Genomic DNA, 19,739 nt, shown 5'->3' with positions numbered 1-19,739 from the left:
GACCTATGGAATACATTATGTATGGAAAAGGAGTCTGGGAGGGTCAGACGAAAAGACACCGGATTGAGAATCTCAGAAATCCTATACGGACCAATAAAACGAGGTTTAAATTTAGGAGAGGAAACCTTCATAGGTATATGACGAGAAGATAACCAAACCAGATCCCCAACACGAAGTCGGGGTCCCACACGGCGTCTGCGATTAGCGAAAAGCTGAGCCTTCTCCTGGGACAAGGTCAAATTGTCCACTACCTGAGTCCAGATCTGCTGCAACCTGTCCACCACATTATCCACACCAGGACAGTCCGAAGACTCAACCTGTCCTGAAGAGAAACGAGGATGGAACCCAGAATTGCAGAAAAATGGAGAGACCAAGGTAGCCGAGCTGGCCCGATTATTAAGGGCGAACTCAGCCAACGGCAAAAATGACACCCAATCATCCTGGTCAGCGGAAACAAAACATCTCAGATATGTTTCCAAGGTCTGATTGGTTCGTTCGGTCTGGCCATTAGTCTGAGGATGGAAGGCCGAGGAAAAAGATAGGTCAATGCCCATCCTACCACAAAAGGCTCGCCAGAACCTCGAGACAAACTGGGAACCTCTGTCAGAAACAATATTCTCAGGAATGCCATGTAAACGAACCACATGCTGGAAGAACAAAGGCACCAAATCAGAGGAGGAAGGCAATTTAACCAAGGGCACCAGATGGACCATTTTAGAAAAGCGATCACAGACCACCCAAATGACAGACATCTTTTGAGAAACGGGAAGGTCAGAAATGAAATCCATCGAAATATGTGTCCAAGGCCTCTTCGGGACCGGCAAGGGCAAAAGCAACCCACTGGCACGTGAACAGCAGGGCTTAGCCCTAGCACAAATTCCACAGGACTGCACAAAAGCACGCACATCCCGTGACAGAGATGGCCACCAGAAGGATCTAGCAACCAACTCCCTGGTACCAAAGATTCCTGGATGACCGGCCAGCACCGAACAATGAAGTTCAGAGATAACTTTACTAGTCCACCTATCAGGGACGAACAGTTTCTCGGCCGGACAACGATCAGGTTTATTAGCCTGAAATTTCTGCAACACTCTCCGCAAATCAGGGGAGATGGCAGACACAATGACTCCTTCCTTGAGGATACTCGCCGGCTCAGATAACCCCGGAGAGTCGGGCACAAAACTCCTAGACAGAGCATCCGCCTTCACATTTTTAGAGCCCGGAAGGTATGAAATCACAAAATCAAAACGAGCAAAAAACAACGACCAACGGGCCTGTCTAGGATTCAAGCGCTTGGCAGACTCAAGATAAGTAAGGTTCTTATGATCAGTCAAAACCACCACGCGATGCTTAGCACCCTCAAGCCAATGACGCCACTCCTCGAATGCCCACTTCATGGCCAGCAACTCTCGGTTGCCCACATCATAATTACGCTCAGCAGCAGAAAATTTCCTGGAAAAGAAAGCACATGGTTTGAACACTGAGCAACCAGAACCTCTCTGTGACAAAACCGCCCCTGCACCAATCTCAGAAGCATCAACCTTGACCTGGAACGGAAGAGAAACATCAGGTTGACACAACACAGGGGCACAGCAAAAACGACGCTTCAACTCCTGAAAAGCTTCCACGGCAGCAGAAGACCAATTAACCAAATCAGCACCCTTCTTGGTCAAATCGGTCAATGGTCTGGCAATGCTAGAAAAATTACAGATGAAGCGACGATAAAAATTAGCAAAGCCCAGGAATTTCTGCAAACTTTTTAGAGATGTCGGCTGAGTCCAATCCTGGATGGCCTGAACCTTAACCGGATCCATCTCGATAGTAGAAGGGGAAAAGATGAACCCCAAAAATGAAACTTTCTGCACACCGAAGAGACACTTTGATCCCTTCACGAACAAGGAATTAGCACGCAGTACCTGGAAAACCATTCTGACTTGCTTCACATGAGACTCCCAATCATCTGAGAAGATCAAAATGTCATCCAAGTAAACAATCAAGAATTTATCCAGATACTCACGGAAAATGTCATGCATAAAAGACTGAAAAACAAATGGAGCATTGGCAAGTCCGAACGGCATCACCAGATACTCAAAATGACCCTCGGGCGTATTAAATGCCGTTTTCCATTCATCTCCCTGCCTGATTCTCACCAGATTATACGCACCACGAAGATCAATCTTAGTAAACCAACTAGCCCCCTTAATCCGAGCAAACAAGTCAGAAATCAATGGCAAGGGATACTGAAACTTAACAGTGATCTTATTAAGAAGGCGGTAATCAATACACGGTCTTAGCGAACCATCCTTCTTGGCTACAAAAAAGAACCCTGCTCCCAATGGTGACGACGATGGGCGAATATGTCCCTTCTCCAGGGACTCCTTCACATAACTGCGCATAGCGGTGTGTTCAGGTACGGACAAATTAAATAAACGACCCTTAGGGAATTTACTACCAGGAATCAAATCGATAGCACAATCACAATTCCTATGCGGAGGAAGGGCATCAGACTTGGACTCTTCAAATACATCCTGAAAGTCCGACAAGAACTCTGGGATGTCAGAAGGAATGGATGACGAAATAGACAAAAATGGAACATCACCATGTACTCCCTGACAACCCCAGCTGGTTACCGACATAGAGTTCCAATCCAATACTGGATTATGGGTTTGTAGCCATGGCAACCCCAACACGACCACATCATGCAAATTATGCAGTACCAAAAAGCGAATAACTTCCTGATGTGCAGGAGCCATGCACATGGTCAGCTGGGCCCAGTACTGAGGCTTATTCTTGGCCAGAGGTGTAGCATCAATTCCTCTCAACGGAATAGGACACCGCAAAGGCTCCAAGAAAAATCCACAACGTTTAGCATAATCCAAATCCATCAGATTCAGGGCAGCGCCTGAATCCACAAACGCCATGACAGAATATGATGACAAAGAGCACATTAAGGTAATGGACAAAAGGAATTTGGACTGTACAGTACCAATAACGGCAGAGCTATCGAACCGCCTAGTGCGTTTAGGACAATTAGAAATAGCATGAGTAGAATCACCACAATAGAAACACAGTCTGTTCAGACGTCTGTGTTCGTGCCGTTCTACTTTAGTCATAGTCCTGTCGCACTGCATAGGCTCAGGTTTACTCTCAGACAATACCGCCAGATGGTGCACAGATTTACGCTCGCGCAAGCGACGACCGATCTGAATGGCCAAGGACATAGACTCATTCAAACCAGCAGGCATAGGAAATCCCACCATTACATCCTTAAGAGCTTCAGAGAGACCCTTTCTGAACAAAGCCGCTAGTGCAGATTCATTCCACAGAGTGAGTACTGACCATTTTCTAAATTTCTGACAATATACTTCTACATCATCCTGACCCTGGCATAAAGCCAGCAGATTTTTCTCAGCTTGATCCACTGAATTAGGCTCATCGTAAAGCAATCCCAGCGCCTGGAAAAATGCATCAACATTACTCAATGCAGAATCTCCTGGTGCAAGAGAAAACGCCCAGTCCTGTGGGTCGCCGCGCAAAAAAGAAATAATAATCAAAACCTGTTGAATAGGATTACCAGAAGAATGAGGTTTCAAGGCCAAAAATAGCTTACAATTATTTCTGAAGCTCAGGAACTTAGTTCTGTCACCAAAAAACAAATCAGGAATCGGAATTCTTGGTTCTAGCATCGATTTCTGATCAATAGTATCTTGAATCTTTTGTACATTTACAACGAGATTATCCATTGAGGAGCACAGAGCCTGAATATCCATGTCCACAGCTGTGTCCTGAAGCACTCTAATGTCTAGGGGAAAAAAAAGACTGAAGACAGAGCTAAGAAAAAAAAATGATGTCAGGATTTCTTTTTTCCCTCTATTGGAAATCATTGAATGGCTCCTTGTACTGTTATGGCTGGCAATCAGGCAACACAGCGTGCAGTAATCAGCGCACATACAGAGATCTGGCAATAACCCAAAACAATAGGACGAGCTCTGAGACGTGGAATCTCTGTAGACTGCAGTACCTGATCTATCCTCACACAACTGGAAGCAGCAGTGGATTGCGCCTATCCACTACCTATGCAACTCGGCACTGCCTGAGGAGCTGACTAGCCTGAAGATAGAAATACAAGCCTGACTTACCTCAGAGAAATACCCCAAAGGAATAGGCAGCCCCCACATATAATGACTGTTAGCAAGATGAAAAGACAAACGTAGGAATGAAATAGATTCAGCAAAGTGAGGCCCGATATTCTAGACAGAGCGAGGATAGCAAAGAGAACTATGCAGTCTACAAAAAACCCTAAAACGAAAACCACGCAAAGGGGCAAAAAGACCCACCGTGCCGAACTAACAGCACGGCGGTGCACCCCTTTGCTTCTCAGAGCTTCCAGCAAAAGATAATAACAAGCTGGACAGAAAAAACAGAAAACAAACTAGAAGCACTTATCTAGCAGAGCAGCAGGCCCAAGGAAAGATGCAGTAGCTCAGATCCAACACTGGAACATTGACAAGGAGCAAGGAAGACAGACTCAGGTGGAGCTAAATAGCAAGGCAGCCAACGAGCTCACCAAAACACCTGAGGGAGGAAGCCCAGAGACTGCAATACCACTTGTGACCACAGAAGTGAACTCAGCCACAGAATTCACAACAGCGCAGATTCCTGAGCGTTGTTATTTGCTGTACAGGAGTCTGCGCTATTGTGATCCCTTGGCCATGCGCTGTGAGCGCTTCCTGTCTTCTGACCTCATTTAATGTCGGCCGTTACGGTTAGCGATGGACATGAATCCCAGACCCACAGTGTGTTTTCAAAAAATCACACTGCGTGGCTGGGATTCGTGGCCTTGTTCAGTAAATATGTTTGACGCTCACACATGTCCTTACACCTGCTTCAGACTGGGCGGCCTCATCTGATCCCTTATCGCCTGCCGCGGCCATGAGGACACCCAGTCTGAAGAAGGCGGAAGGAGATGAGTGAACACAGGCAAACATATGCACTGCACATGCCCATCAATCACACCCTCGCTGTCCAAAAAAATATGACACCGAGGGGCGTTGTTTCGAGCAGGGCAGACGCACAGGCGCAGCCAGCTAACCAATGATGTCAAAAGACGGGCAGCGCTAACAAGGGTGGTGCTGCGTATCATTAGAAAGGAAAGTCACACCTCAGGGACAGTGGAATGGTCTCAATGAGACACATTTTGTACGTGTTGAGTTCCACGTGGGCAAGGAGAAAAAGTCAGCCACCTTGTACAAATGCAGCAGTACTGCTGTACAAGGTGGCTGTTTTACATAGAAACACCTGGGGGTGGGGGGCAGGCTCCCTTCAATTTCAGTTCATGTGCCTGCGTGGCGTTTGCAGGTCACGTTGCAAGCTACACAGCAGGGGAAAAGCTGGCGTTGCTGAACCCCACTGACACATTGACTGGTGTTTTTCTCTGTGCAGCTAGCATGTCCGGGCAAAAACTGGCGGTGTTAGAGCCCAGGGTCAGCAGGAGGAGGAGAGGAGCAATGTGTAGGCCGAAGCCTGCACTGGTGGCAGCTTTTGGTCAGTTGTACCAGCGTGGCTTGTGCTGGACACGATGCCGGCTACACAGCGGGGGAACAGCTGGCGGTGCTGAACCCCACTAACACATTGGCTGGTGTTTTTCTCTGTGCAGCTAGCACTTCCGGGCAGAAACTGGCGGTGTTTGAGCCCAGGGTCAGCAGGAGGAGGAGAGGAGCAGAGTGTAGGCCGAAGCCTGCACTGGTGGCAGCTTTTGGTCAGTTGTGCCAGCGTGGCTTGTGCTGGACACGATGCCGACTACACAGCAGGGGAACAGCTGGCGGTGCTGAACCCCACTAACACATTGACTGGTGTTTTTCTCTGTGCAGCTAGCAGTTCCGGGCAAAAACTAGCGGTGTTTGAGCCCAGGGTCAGCAGGAGAGGAGCAGAGTGTAGGCCGAAGCCTAGTTGAACCAATTTCAAAGGTTACCTTTAACCCCCCTCAGGTGTTGCAAGGTACAAGAGCCACACCTTGTGCAGCATTAATGCTGCACAAGTAAAAGGTTGCTCTATTTGGTTTGCTCCTTGCACACGCTGAATAAAACACGTACACTATTTAGCCCATTATACTGTCAAACAGTTGTGGAGGCGTGACTTGTCTTTTTAAGGAGACGCAGCACAGGTGTCAAAATTTGCACCTAGGTACTGGGCGCAGATTCCTGAGCGTTGTTATTTGCTGTACAGGAGTCTGCGCTATTGTGATCCCTTGGCCATGCGCTGTGAGCGCTTCCTGTCTTCTGACCTCATTTCATGTCGGCCGTTGCGGTTAGCGATGGACATGAATCCCAGACCCACAGTGTGTTTTCAAAAAATCACACTGCGTGGCTGGGATTCGTGGCCTTGTGCAGTAAATAGGTTTGCCGCTCACACATGTCCTTACACCTGCTCCAGACTGGGCGGCCTCAGCTGATCCCTTATCGCCTACCACGGCCAGGAGGCCGCACAGTCTGAAGAAGGCGGAAGGAGATGAGTTAAGACAGGCGAACATATGCACTGCTCGTGCCCATAAACCACACCCTCGCTGACAAAATAAATATGACAACGAGGGGTGTTGTTTCTAGCAGGGCGGATGCACAGGCGCAGCCAGCTAACCATGATGACAAAAGACGGGAAACGCTACCAAGGGGGGTGCTGCGTATCATTAGAAAGGAAAGTCACACCTCAGGGACAGTGGAATGGTCTCAATGAGACACATTTTGTACGTGTTGAGTTCCACGTGGGCAAGGAGAAAAAGTCAGCCACCTTGTACAAATGCAGCAGTACTGCTGTACTAGGTGGCTGTTATACATAGAAACACCTGGGGGGGTGGGGCCAGGTTCCCTTTAATTTCAGTTCATGTGCCTGCGTGGCGTTTGCAGGTCACGTTGCCGGCTACACAGCAGGGGAACAGCTGGCATTACTGAACCCCACTAACACATTGGCTGGTGTTTTTCTCTGTGCAGCTAGCACTTCCGGGCAAAAACTAGCGGTGTTTGAGCCCAGGGTCAGCAGGAGGAGGAGAGGAGCAGAGTGTAGGCCGAAGCCTGCACTGGTGGCAGCTTTTGTTCTGTTGTGCCAGCGTGGCTTGTGCTGGACACGTTGCCGACTACACAGCAGGGGAACAGCTGGCGGTGCTGAACCCCACTGACACATCACCTAGTGTTTTTTCTGTGTAGACAACACTTCCAGGTGGCAACTGACAGTGTTGAAACCCAGGGAATCAAAGAGGAGCAGAGTGTAGGCTGAAGCCTGCAGTGGAGCAAGTTGAAAGGGAACCTTTAACCCCCCCCCCCAGGCATTTGTTGCTGAAAGAGCCATCTTGTACAGCAGTAATACTGCAAATGGAAAATGGTGGCTCCGAAAATTATGCTCCTTGCAAACGCTGAAGTACACATTTATATAATGTGTCCCCTCACACCGTCAAACCATCCCGGAAGTGGGACTTTCCTTTGTAATGTGACACAGCACAGCCGTCATTCCAACCCCCTTGGTGCCGGGCGCCACCTCCTCAACGTTGTTTGGTTCTGTCACGGAGCCCACGCTGTAATGTTATCTCTTGGCCATGCACAGTTAGCGGTGCCCGTCTTCTGACATCATGTAGGTGTCAGGCTGGCAGTGCCTGTGCGTCCAAGCTGCCCGAGATCCAACCTTGCAGTGTCATCTAATGTAGTCCCACTGCGGGCCAGGGATCCATGGGCATGCGCAGTGCATATCATCGCCTCTCACTCACCTCCTTCCTGCTTCTTCAGACTGTGCGGCGTCACGGCCGTGGCATGCTATTAGGGATCAGCTGACGCCGCCTAGTCTGAAGAAGCGTGAAGAAGGGGAGTGAGAGGCTAGTATATGCACTGCGCATGGCCATGGATACCAGGCCCACTGTGGGATCACATTAGACGACACTGCGAGGTGTGATTTCGGGCAGCGTGGACGCACAGGCACAGCCAGGACGACAACAAATGATGTCAGAGGACGGGCAGCGCAAACTGTGCATGGCCAAGGGATAACATAACAGCGCAGGGTCCATGACGGAATCAAACAACGCTAAGGAGGCAGCGCACGGTGCCAAGGGGGTAGCAATGACGGCTGTGCTGCGTCACATTACAAAGGAAAGTCCCACCTCCGGGACGGTTGGACGGTGTGAGGGGACACATTACATGAGTGTGTAGTTCAGCGTTTGCAAGGAGCATAATTTCAAGAGCGACCTTTCCCTTGTGCAGTATTAGTGCTGCACATGGTGGCTCTTTTAGTAACAAACGCCTAGGGGGGGGGGGGACAGGTCCCCTTACATTTTAGTTGTGCCAGCGTGGCGGTCGCATGACACGTTGCCGGATACACAGCTGGGGATCAGCTGACATTACTGAACCCCAATAACAGAGGAGCGACTGTTGACTGTGCACACAGCACTTCCAGGCACCAACTGGCGGTGTTAGAGCCCAGGGACAGCAGGAGGAGCAGATTGGAGGTATTGCCGCACACACAGCTGGGGATCAGCTGACGTTACTGAACCCCAATAACAGAGGAGCGACTGTTGACTGTGCACACAGCACTTCCAGGCACCAACTGGCGGTGTTAGAGCCCAGGGACAGCAGGAGGAGCAGATTGGAGGTATTGCCGCACACACAGCTGGGGATCAGCTGATGTTACTGAACCCCAATAACAGAGGAGCGACTGTTGACTGTGCACACAGCACTTCCAGGCACCAACTGGCGGTGTTAGAGCCCAGGGACAGCAGGAGGAGCAGATTGGAGGTATTGCCGCACACACAGCTGGGGATCAGCTGACGTTACTGAACCCCAATAACAGAGGAGCGACTGTTGACTGTGCACACAGCACTTCCAGGCACCAACTGGCGGTGTTAGAGCCCAGGGACAGCAGGAGGAGCAGATTGGAGGTATTGCCGCACACACAGCTGGGGATCAGCTGACGTTACTGAACCCCAATAACAGAGGAGCGACTGTTGACTGTGCACACAGTCAACAGTCAACAGTCCCCTTACATTTAGGTTGTTGTGCCAGCGTGGCGGTCGCAGGACACATTGCCGGCTACACAGCTGGGGATCAGCTGACGTTACTGAAACCCAATAACACTGGGTCGTATGTTTTTACTGTGCAGCCTGCACTTCTGAGCCGCAACTGGCGGTGTTGGAGCCCAGGAATAGCAGTTCAGGTGGTAGAAAGATGAACACAGCAGGAGACCTGGATGACACCCAATTACTTAATCAGGCAGAGGAGTGGCAAATTCCTGCGAGATCCAGGCCTGGTTCATTTTCAGGAAAGTAAGCCGGTCAACGTTATCGGAGGATAGTCGCATGCGACGGTCTGTTAGTACACCACCTGCGGCACTAAAGACACGTTCCGATAAGACACTAGCCGCAGGGCAAGCCAGCACCTCCAATGCATACTGGCTTAGCTCTGGCCATGTATCCAGCTTAGAGACCCAAAACTTGAATGGGGAAGAGCCGTCTGGGAGTACAGTAAGAGGGCAAGCCATGTAGTCTGTCACCATCTGACGGAACCGTTGCCTCCTGCTGACTGGAGCCGCCGGTGATGGTGTAGACATTTGGGGCGGGCACACAAAAGTGTGCCAGAGTTGTGCCATACTGGGCTTGCCTTGGGCAGAGGCACTGCTTCTGCTCCCTCTTTGGGCAGAGCCTCCCCCACTGCCTCGACGCACTGAGCTGCTTTGTAAAGCACTAGCAGCACTCCTCTCAGTTGGACAGGAGAAGATGATGGAATTCACCAGTGTGTCGTGGTACTCCAGCAATTTACGCTCCCGGGTCAACGCAGGGATGAGGTTTTGGACGTTGTCCCGGTAGCGAGGATCGAGGAGGGTGAACACCCAATAATCAGGCATGTTGAGAATGTGGTCGATGCGGCGGTCGTTTCTCAGGCACTGCAGCATGAAATCCACCATGTGCTGCAGAGTGCCAACTGGCCCAGAAACGCTGTCCCCTGCTTGAGACATGATCTCTGCCCGCTCGTCATCACCCCACCCTCGCTGTACACACTGACCACTGGACAATTGTGTCGCTCCCTCCTCTGGACGGAGCTCTTCCTCGTCCATTGACTCCTCCTCATCCTCCTCACAAATTGGCCCCTGCGTACCCCTTTGTGAGGAACCACGTGGCGCTGACTCTCCACAAGCTGATGGAAAAGGTGACTCCTCATCCTCCACCTCTTCCACCACATCATCCCTTAACCCTTGCAAAGTTTGCTGAAGCAGGCAGATAAGGGGGACAGTCATGCTGACTAGTGCATTATCTGCACTTGCCATCCGCGTGGAATAATCAAAAAGACGCAAAACCTGGCAGACGTCCTTCATAGTGGCCCACTCTGTGGTTGTGAAGTCTGATCGGCGCTGACTGCGACTTCTTTGCGCCTGATGCAGCTGGTACTCCATAACTGCTTGCTGCTGCTCACACAACCGCTCCAACATATGTAACGTGGAATTCCACCGGGTAGGTAGGTCACATATGATGCGGTGTTCCGGAAGGCGGAATCGGCGCTGCAGAGCAGCAATGCGGGATCTGGCCAAGCTGGAACGCCGCAAGTGAGCACACTCTAGGCGGACCTTGTGCAGCAGGGCATCAAGATCCGGATAGTCCCTCAGAAAACTCTGCACAACCAAATTGAGCACATGTGCCAGACATGGGATGTGAGTGAGGTTGCCAAGGGCCAAAGCTGCCACCAGATTTCGGCCATTGTCACACACTACCATGCCTGGCTAGAGATTCGCTGGCAGTAACCACACATCGCTCTCCTGCTTGATGGCATTCCAGAGCTCCTGCGCTGTGTGGCTTCGATGCCCCAATGAAACTAGTTTCAAGACGGCCTGCTGACGTTTGGCCACGGCTGTGCTCATGTCGGTCATAGGTAAACGTTCACGGGTCCATGTGGAGGTGGACTGTGACGGATCCTGCAGAGAGGAATCAGAGGAACTGGTGTAAGAGGAGGAGTCGATGCGTACAGACTGGATTCCTGTAATTCTTGGAGTGGGCAGGACACGTCCTGCGCCACTCGCACGATCTGTACCTGGCTCAACAACATTAACCCAATGGGCAGTGAGGGAAACATATCGCCCCTGTCCATGCTGACTGGTCCACGCATCGGTGGTGAGGTGGACCTTGCTACTGACGGCGTTCAGTAGCGCATGTTTTATGTTTGCCTCAACATGCCTGTGCAGGGCAGGGACAGCCTGCCTGCTGAAGTAAAAGCGGCTGGGCACCTTGTACTGTGGGACTGCCAATGCCATCAAGTCACGGAAGCTGTCAGTCTCCACCAGCCTGAACGAGAGCATTTCCAGGGACAACAGTTTGGCAATGCCTGCATTCAGAGCCTGTGCTCGGGGGTGGTTGGCCGAGAATGCCCGCCTTTTCTCCCATGCCTGGACTACCGATGGCTGTAGAGTAGACTGGGAGTGTGAGGATGACTGGGAAGGTGGTGCTGTGGGTGGAATTACACTAGGTCTCTGGACAACAGTGGAGGAAGAGGCAACACGAGATGAAGAGGTGGTAGCTGCCGCTGTTGGTTGGCCTACGTCTTCACTGTGTTTCTGTAACTCCACCGCGTGCCTGTTCCGCACATGTTTCCACATATTTGTGGTATTGAGGTTGCTGACACTTTTACCTCTTTTTACTTTCTGATGACACAGCTTGCATTTGACAAAACAAATGTCATCTGCAACTGTGTCAAAAAAGGACCAGGCACTGCAAGTCTTGGGAGCGCCCTTTTTGGCTTTGGAAAGAGACAGGCTCCTAACGGGTGCCAAAGTGGAGGCTACAGGCTCCGCAGTCTTCCCCCTCCCTCTCCCTCTTTGGCCCGTAAGGGGAAGCTCTTCCTCAGAGCTGCTCCCACCACCTTCCTGTTCCTCACGCCTCGATGGGTCAAGGACCTCATCATCTCCACTACCCTCTGCCACCAACTGCTCCTCCTGGGTAGTCTCGGCAGCACAGTACGCATCAGAAAGCGGCACCTGAGTTTCATCATCAGATGCGTACTGCGCTGTGGTCACCGGAGGCACTGGCCCACCTGCCTCTTCAGAGTCAGAGAGATAAAGCTTTTGGGCATCACTGCACACTGCCTCTTCTTCCATTTCTCCAATGCTGCTTGGCTGGCCCCCTGTTTCCAAGCCAAGAGATTCAGAGAACAGAAGTAGAGACGGCTCCTGTCCTGGGCTCTCTGACTGCCTGGCCAATTTGGCAGGTGGTGAAGAGACAGATGGCTGCTCTCCAGTGCTCTGTGCCTGAGAGGATGTGGCACTAACTGAAGTCGATGCCGAGGCGTTAGCTGCCATCCACCCGACAACGGCTTCAATTTGGTCTTCACGTAGCAGCGGTGCACGGCGCTCTCCGACAAAGCTGCGCATGAAGGACTGTTCCCTGCTGAAACTGAGTGACGACGAGTCACCGGCGCCCGCAGCAGGCACAGAATCACCACGTCCTCTCCCTGCTCCTCTCCCTGCTCCACGCCCACGCCCACGTGCCTTACTCCCTGCCCTCTTCATCTTGGTTGACAGATAAAGATAAGCAGAAAAGTACTAAGGCCTTAGTGTGCTTATTCCTGAAATGCTCCTCCTAACAGGTGTAAGAAACACTAATGTTGTAAATTGTGGACTAAACTTTATTATTTTTCAAATGTGGCCTACACAAGTGTTAAGTTGTGTTTGGTGAACTTAACTTTTTTTTTGGTGCAGATCGGGCTACAGAGCTAGTTTAATTCACACGGAGACCGTGCAGACAGCCGTAAACGGCGCTGCAAGGCCAAAAAACCCTCCTCTCGGTTATCCTATATAGTGTTTTTCCACTATTTAGCTGGATACGAGTGGAAAGACACTAATAGGAATTTTTTTTTTCAAATTTTAAACTGGCTGCACTATTTGAAAAAAAGGAAATTGTTTTTCAAGGTATGAGGCAGTAACGCACCCTGAGCTGAATCCAACCGGCTATGGCTGCACACAGACTACAGGGCGAGCTGGGCTCACACGGAGACCGTGCAGACAGCCGTAAACGGCGCTGCAAGGCCAAAAAAACCTCCTCTAGGTTATCCTATATAGTGTTTTTCCACTATTTAGCTGGATACGAGTGGAAAGACACTAATAGGAATTTTTTTTTTCAAATTTTAAACAGGCTGCACTATTTGAAAAAAAGTAAAATTTTTCTCAAGGTATGAGCCAGTAACGAACCCTGAGCTGAATCCAACCGGCTATGGCTGCACACAGACTACAGGGCGAGCTGGGCTCACACGGAGACCGTGCAGACAGCCGTAAACGGCGCTGCAAGGCCAAAAAAACCTCCTCTAGGTTATCCTATATAGTGTTTTTCCACTATTTAGCTGGATACGAGTGGAAAGACACTAATAGGAATTTTTTTTTTTCAAATTTTAAACAGGCTGCACTATTTGAAAAAAAGTAAAATTTTTCTCTAGGTATGAGCCAGTAACGAACCCTGAGCTGAATCCAACCGGCTATGGCTGCACACAGACTACAGGGCGAGCTGGGCTCACACGGAGACCGTGCAGACAGCCGTAAACGGCGCTGCAAGGCCAAAAAACCCTCCTCTAGGTTATCCTATATAGTGTTTTTCCACTATTTAGCTGGATACGCGTGGAAAGACACTAATAGGAATTTTTTTTTTTCAAATTTTAAACAGGCTGCACTATTTGAAAAAAAGTAAAATTTTTCTCAAGGTATGAGCCAGTAACGAACCCTGAGCTGAATCCAACCGGCTATGGCTGCACACAGACTACAGGGCGAGCTGGGCTCACACGGAGACCGTGCAGACAGCCGTAAACGGCGCTGCAAGGCCCAAAAACCCCCCTCTAGGTTATCCTATGTAGTGTTTTTCCACAATAGAGCTGGAGACTGGTGGAAAAACACTAATAGGAAATTTGAGAAAAAATGTGCAGCAGGCTGCACTAAGAGCAAAAAAGGACAACTGTGTGAGGCAGTGTGAACCCCCCCTGAGCTGAATACAACCGGGTATATGGCTGCACACAGACTACAGATTGAGCTGCACACACACACACACACAGAGACCTTGCAGAACGCTGTTAAAACAGCGCTGCAAGGCAAGAGCAAGGTGAACAGTGAAGAACACACAGCGTTTTGCTAAATTAGCCTTTGGAAAGGAAAATAAAGCAATTAGCTAGCTCGACTGGCCCTCAGTTAGAACACAGCGTCCTGTCGCTAACTGAAATCACAGCAGAGTGAGCGCAAAATGGCGGCAGCGTTTTTTATAGTGCAGAGTGACATCATTTCAGCAGCCAATCCAAGCCTTGCCAGTACTTACATGCCCACCATGCTAAACAGGATGTGCCCACACTTCCAATCATTCCTCATTGGCTGCTGCGTTCAGTTTGAATTCTGGGAACTTCCGATTCCGGTATCCGATACGCGGGAAGTATCGGAATTCGGTATCGGAATTCCGATACCGCAAATATCGGCCGATACCCGATACTTGCGGTATCGGAATGCTCAACACTATTAATGAGTAGTTGATGTGGTAGGCTTGTTTGAAGAGATGGGTTTTCAAAGCACGCTTGAATAGGTCGGGGCCAGGTATCAGCCTAATTGTCTGGGGAAGTGCATTCCAGAGAGCTGGCGCAGCACGAGAGAAGTCTTGGAGACCGAGGTGCGAGGTTCGGATTACGGGGGATGTTAGTCTTAGGTCATTTGTAGAACGGAGGGCACGTGTAGGGCGATAGACGGAGATGAGAGAGGAGATATAAGGCGGTGCAGAACTGCGGAGAGCTTTGTGGGTGAGAGAGATGAGTTTATACTGGACCCTGTAGTGAATGGGTAGCCAGTGTAATGACTGGCACAAGATGGAGGCATCGGTGAAGTGGCTGGACAGAAATATGACCCTGGCTGCTGCATTCAAGATGGATTGGAGAGGAGAAAGTTTGGAAAGAGGGAGACCGATCAGAAGAGAGTTGCAGTAGTCCAGACGAGAATGAATAAGAGCGACAGTAAGAATTTTAGCAGTTTCAAAGGTGAGAAAAGGTCAGATTCTGGAGATGTTTTTAAGTTGCAGGTGACAGGAGCGAGTGAGTGATCGGATATAGGGAGTAAAGGAAAGTTCGGAGTCTAATATGACCCCAAGACAGCGGGCATGCTGCTTGGGAGTTATGGTTGAACCCTCCAGGGAAATTTCGATGTTGGGTAGAGTGAGGTTAGTAGAAGGGAGAAAAAACAAGAAGTTCAGTTTTGGAGAAATTTAGTTTCAGATAGAGGGAGGACATGATGTTAGAGACAACAGACAGACAATCCTTGGTATTTTGAATTAGGGTAGGGGTGATGTCGGGGGAAGAAGTGTATAATTGGGTGTCATCAGCATAGAGATGGTACTGGAACCCAAATCTGCTGATTGTTGTCCAATAGGGGCAGTGTATAGAGAGAAGAGGGGGCCTAGGACTGACGCCTGCGAAACCCCGATAGTAGGGGGACGAGGAGAGGAAGAGGAGCCGGCAAAAGATACAGTGAAGGAGTTGTCAGAGAGGTAGGAGGAGAACCAGGAGAGGGCTGTGTCCTTGAGGCCTATGGAGCGGAGCATAGTGAGAAGGAGCTGGTGATCCACAGTGTCAAATGCGGCAGAGAGATCCAGGAGAATCAGCAGAGAGCAATGACCTTTGGATTTAGCTGTTATTAGATCATTAGAGACTTTAGTGAGGGCAGTTTCTGTGGAGTGTAAAGAGCAGAAACAAGATTGTAGTCGAGAAGAGAGTTATCCGAGAGATAGTGGATTAGACGGGAGTGGACCAAGCGTTCCAGGAGTTTTGAGATGAAGTAAAGGTTAGAGACAGGTCTGTAGTTAGCTGTGCAGTTCTGGTCCAGGGATGGCTTTTTAAGTAAAGGGGTTATGATGGCATGTTTAAATGAGGAGGGAAAGATACCTGAAGAAAGAGAGAGGTTAATTATTTTAGTCAGGTGAGTGGTAACCACTGGTGAGAGAGACTGCAGGAGATGTGAAGGAATGGGGTCACTGTTGCTGGTTGTAGGCCGAGCAGAAGCGAGGAGTTTGGAAACTTCTTCTTCTGAAACAGGCTCAAAGATGTCTAGTGAGCTTGAGGTGCGGCAGGGAAGGGGATCCAGGCACTGAGGAGATTGGGCTGAGATATCCTGATGGATGTGGTTGTTTTTTCTAGGAAATAAGAGGCCAGATCCTCACCACTGAGATTTGTGATGGGGGCCTGTACTTTAGATTTCAGGAGGGAGTTTAAGGTTTCAAAAAGTTGTTTTGGGTTGTGGGACAGTGAGGTGATGAGGGTGGTGAAGTAGGATTGTTTGGCCAAATAAAGGGCTGAACTTATAGTGGATGAAGTCTTCTGCTAAGAGAGATTTTTTCCACTGCCGCTTTGCACACCTTGAGCAACGCTGAAGAAAGCGTGTTTGCATAGTGTGCCAGGGCTGCCGTTGTCTGTGTTGGGTCTTGGGCACCAAATACATTTAATCATTGGGTGTCAGAGAGCAGTCCGTCAGCTCCCACCACCGCTACATGTTTAGGCTTTTTCTGAAGCAGATTGATGTTTTTGATATATTTCTGGGGACTGATATAGATGTTGTTAAATAAATATAATTATATATAATGATACATTTTCTTTTTAAGGCTACATGTGGATTGCTATGGATGCCACTGCACATGCTATATATGTTTTATATGAATTAAAGTTCTTTGTGGTAATCTATCTAAAATAGTGACAGGTACACAAAAGAGTTTTCAGAAGGCAAGACAAAGGTACATGAGATATGTCATGTCTCAACATTTGGATTCCAACTTCTACTTTCGGTTTGCCTCCCATTCCCCCTTTCTTGTGCCTCTTTTCCTCTCCCTTATCATGTATTATGATTTATCTTACACTTGGATATTTTCATAAGGATTGCTACTTCCAACAGATTTAAGTCATCTTTTTCTTTGAAGAAGCAATTTGCATAAGGGTATAGGTATACAAGTGGAATTTATTTTAAATGTATATATAATAAAGATTTTAATTTTATCGGTGGATTATTCTAACTACTTTTTGCAGTCATTGGTCAAAAATACTGTAAAACTTTTTATGGCTTACATCTTTACTAAAAGTCCTATAATGGACACAAACAGTGTTAGGGTACCGTTACACTATACGATTTACCAACGATCACGACCAGCGATACGACCTGGCCGTGATCATTGGTAAGTCGTTGTGTGGTCGCTGGAGAGCTGTCACACAGACAGCTCTCCAGCGACCAACGATGCCGAGGTCCCCGGGTAACCAGGGTAAGCATCGGGTTACTAAGCGCAGGGCCGCGCTTAGTAACCCGATGTTTACCCTGGTTACTAGCATTAAAAAAAAACAGTACATACTTACATTCTGGTGTCTGTCCCTTGCCGTCTGCTTCCCGCACTGACTGACTTCCGGCCGTAAAGTGAAAGCAGAGCACAGCGCGCTGTGCTCTGCTTTCACTTTATGGCCAACAGTCAGTCAGTGCGGGAAGCAGACGGCAAGGGACCTGAAGGACACCGGAATGTAAGTATGTACTGTTTTTTTTTTTTTTTTACATTTATGATGGTAACCAGGATAAACATCGAGTTACTAAGCGCGGCCCTGCGCTTAGTAACCCGATGTTTACCCTGGTTACAAGCGAACGCATCGCTGGATCGGTGTCACACACACCGATCCAGCGATGACAGCGGGAGATCCAGCGACGAAAGAAAGTTCTAAACGATCTGCTACGACGTACGATTCTCAGCAGGGTCCCTGATCGCTGCTGCGTGTCAGACACAGCGATATCGTATGGATATAGCTGGAACGTCACGAATCGTACCGTCGTAGCGACAAAAGTGCCACTGTGAGACGGTACCCTTACTCCTCGTGTGCCCACACAACTATTTATTCCGAGCAGCTATTGATTAACGATGAGTTAAGATTAATGATTTAGATGTGTGTTCTAATACTTTTGTATGTGTACTGCATAAGAAAAATGTAGCATATAAACAAATCCAAAAGGCTATGGTCAATGAACTATTTAATAATGATTATGATGTGAGGCTCAAAACTAAAAATACAGAAGAACACTCCACTATTAAAATAAAAAAAAGATAAAAAAAATTGAAAATCCTCATTTATTTCCTGAAAAGAAAACAGAAGACAGTAATAAATATATTTTATTTGTAAAATATAATATAATTCTATTATTTTCTACAGTGAGAAGTATAGAAAATACAGACATCTCTTGACATTCATTTTTGCCATTAATGATATTAACAATAATCCTTCTATTCTTCCAAACATCACCCTGGGATATCATCTGTATGATTCCTGCGGCAATGTGAATAAAGTTCTAAAGGACGTTCTGCAGATAATGTCCGGACACTCAGTAACAGCTCCTAATTATTCATGTATGGACCATGGTGATGTAGCTGGTTATATTGGAGACCAAGGATCTGCCACCACCCTACCAATGGCTCAGTTATTGGGTATGTATGGATATACACAGGTACGTTCCAATAAGAAAGCTTTGCGCTTCTAATTCTAATTCCATCTAACACATAGAATAAATGAGGAGAGAAAAAAAATCATAGCACATATCCAAAAGCAATGCGTAGAAAAACTTGACCCTCAACAATTTCTTGAAGAAGTGTAATCAAGATATTTATTTCACGTCCAGACAAACAGTTCAATTAGTGCTCAATTGCTGCTAAACGTTTTCGGTCCAGTGCGGACCTTCCTCAGAGCAAATTTATTTGATGTAATACAAAAATTATTTAGAACAGAAAAAAAGGAAATCTTGATTAGATTTTAAGTCCGTTGTCGTGTGAAAACATGTTATATCATTGCTTAGTGCATAAAACTACATTTCTGACAAAAACATACAATATATACCAGCACGATAGTGACTGCAGCCGTATACATGGTGTAAAAGGAAACATATGATGAATTAGAGTAGTAAAGACATCCAACAAAAAACGCAATAGAAAAGAATATGCTGTGATGAAAAAGGATATACGTGCTCCTTATGGATCTAAGTTGGTGACGTGGTTTAATTGAAATATCATGGACATATTAAGAACGTGACTATGGAGACAATGTGATCGTGTTCCGGTATATTGTGCCAATAACCTGAGATCTGGAAAAAAGAGACTAATATCAAACAGTGGTTTTTTTTTTAAAAGGGGTAGCACCACTAAATATAGGGAATGGGGTACAATTGGTGCAATGTAAAAGGTGGCACAGTGAGACTGAAGGCAAAGCACTACCTGCACCTGAGAGCTAATCAGCTGCATGCTTCTGGGTTCAAACCAAGTGAAATCTACAACCTTATTGTCATCCTCTCTGTTCTCTCACTCCTCACCCTGATAGTACAGTACAGTCTGTGTGCACCTCAGGTATTTGAATCTGATCAGGATCACCTCCACCTCCAGAGGTTAACTTCTGGTGACAAGAGTCTGGATTCTGCTTGGACTCTACTTTGTCTGGGCCCGGATCCAAGTGAATATATTTTGGCCATCAGTGCAGATGCTTTCCTCCTCTTGATTCTGTGAATCTTTGGAGCAGACCTCTGATGCCCATGGAATAGAATATCTGAATAGACTGCAAACTCGTCCATCTTTGGTTCCCCACAGTCAGTTGGGCGTTTGGAGAGTTGTGATGTGGGGGAAAACAAGGGTGATTTTGGTTGCACCTCTGAAGGTTGTACTGTGCGTGACGTTAAGGTGGAGGAAGAGGAAGAGAGGCTACTTGATGCAG

The 19,739-nt window shown here is 48.2% G+C and overlaps 1 protein-coding gene across 1 annotated transcript in view; it reads left to right on the top strand.

The window, feature by feature from the left end:
• Positions 1–19,739, top strand: part of LOC138657494 (vomeronasal type-2 receptor 26-like) — a 120,324-nt gene that overhangs the window by 83,230 nt on the left and 17,355 nt on the right. The window contains exon 5 of the mRNA XM_069745277.1: positions 18,198–18,489. Within this exon, the coding sequence (XP_069601378.1) occupies positions 18,198–18,489 (292 nt within the window). The remainder of the gene's footprint in view (positions 1–18,197; positions 18,490–19,739) is intronic.

This window comes from Ranitomeya imitator, chromosome 1 (assembly GCF_032444005.1).
Source record: "Ranitomeya imitator isolate aRanImi1 chromosome 1, aRanImi1.pri, whole genome shotgun sequence".
Lineage (NCBI taxonomy): Eukaryota > Metazoa > Chordata > Amphibia > Anura > Dendrobatidae > Ranitomeya > Ranitomeya imitator.
This window is presented reverse-complemented; position numbering and strand designations above follow the sequence as displayed.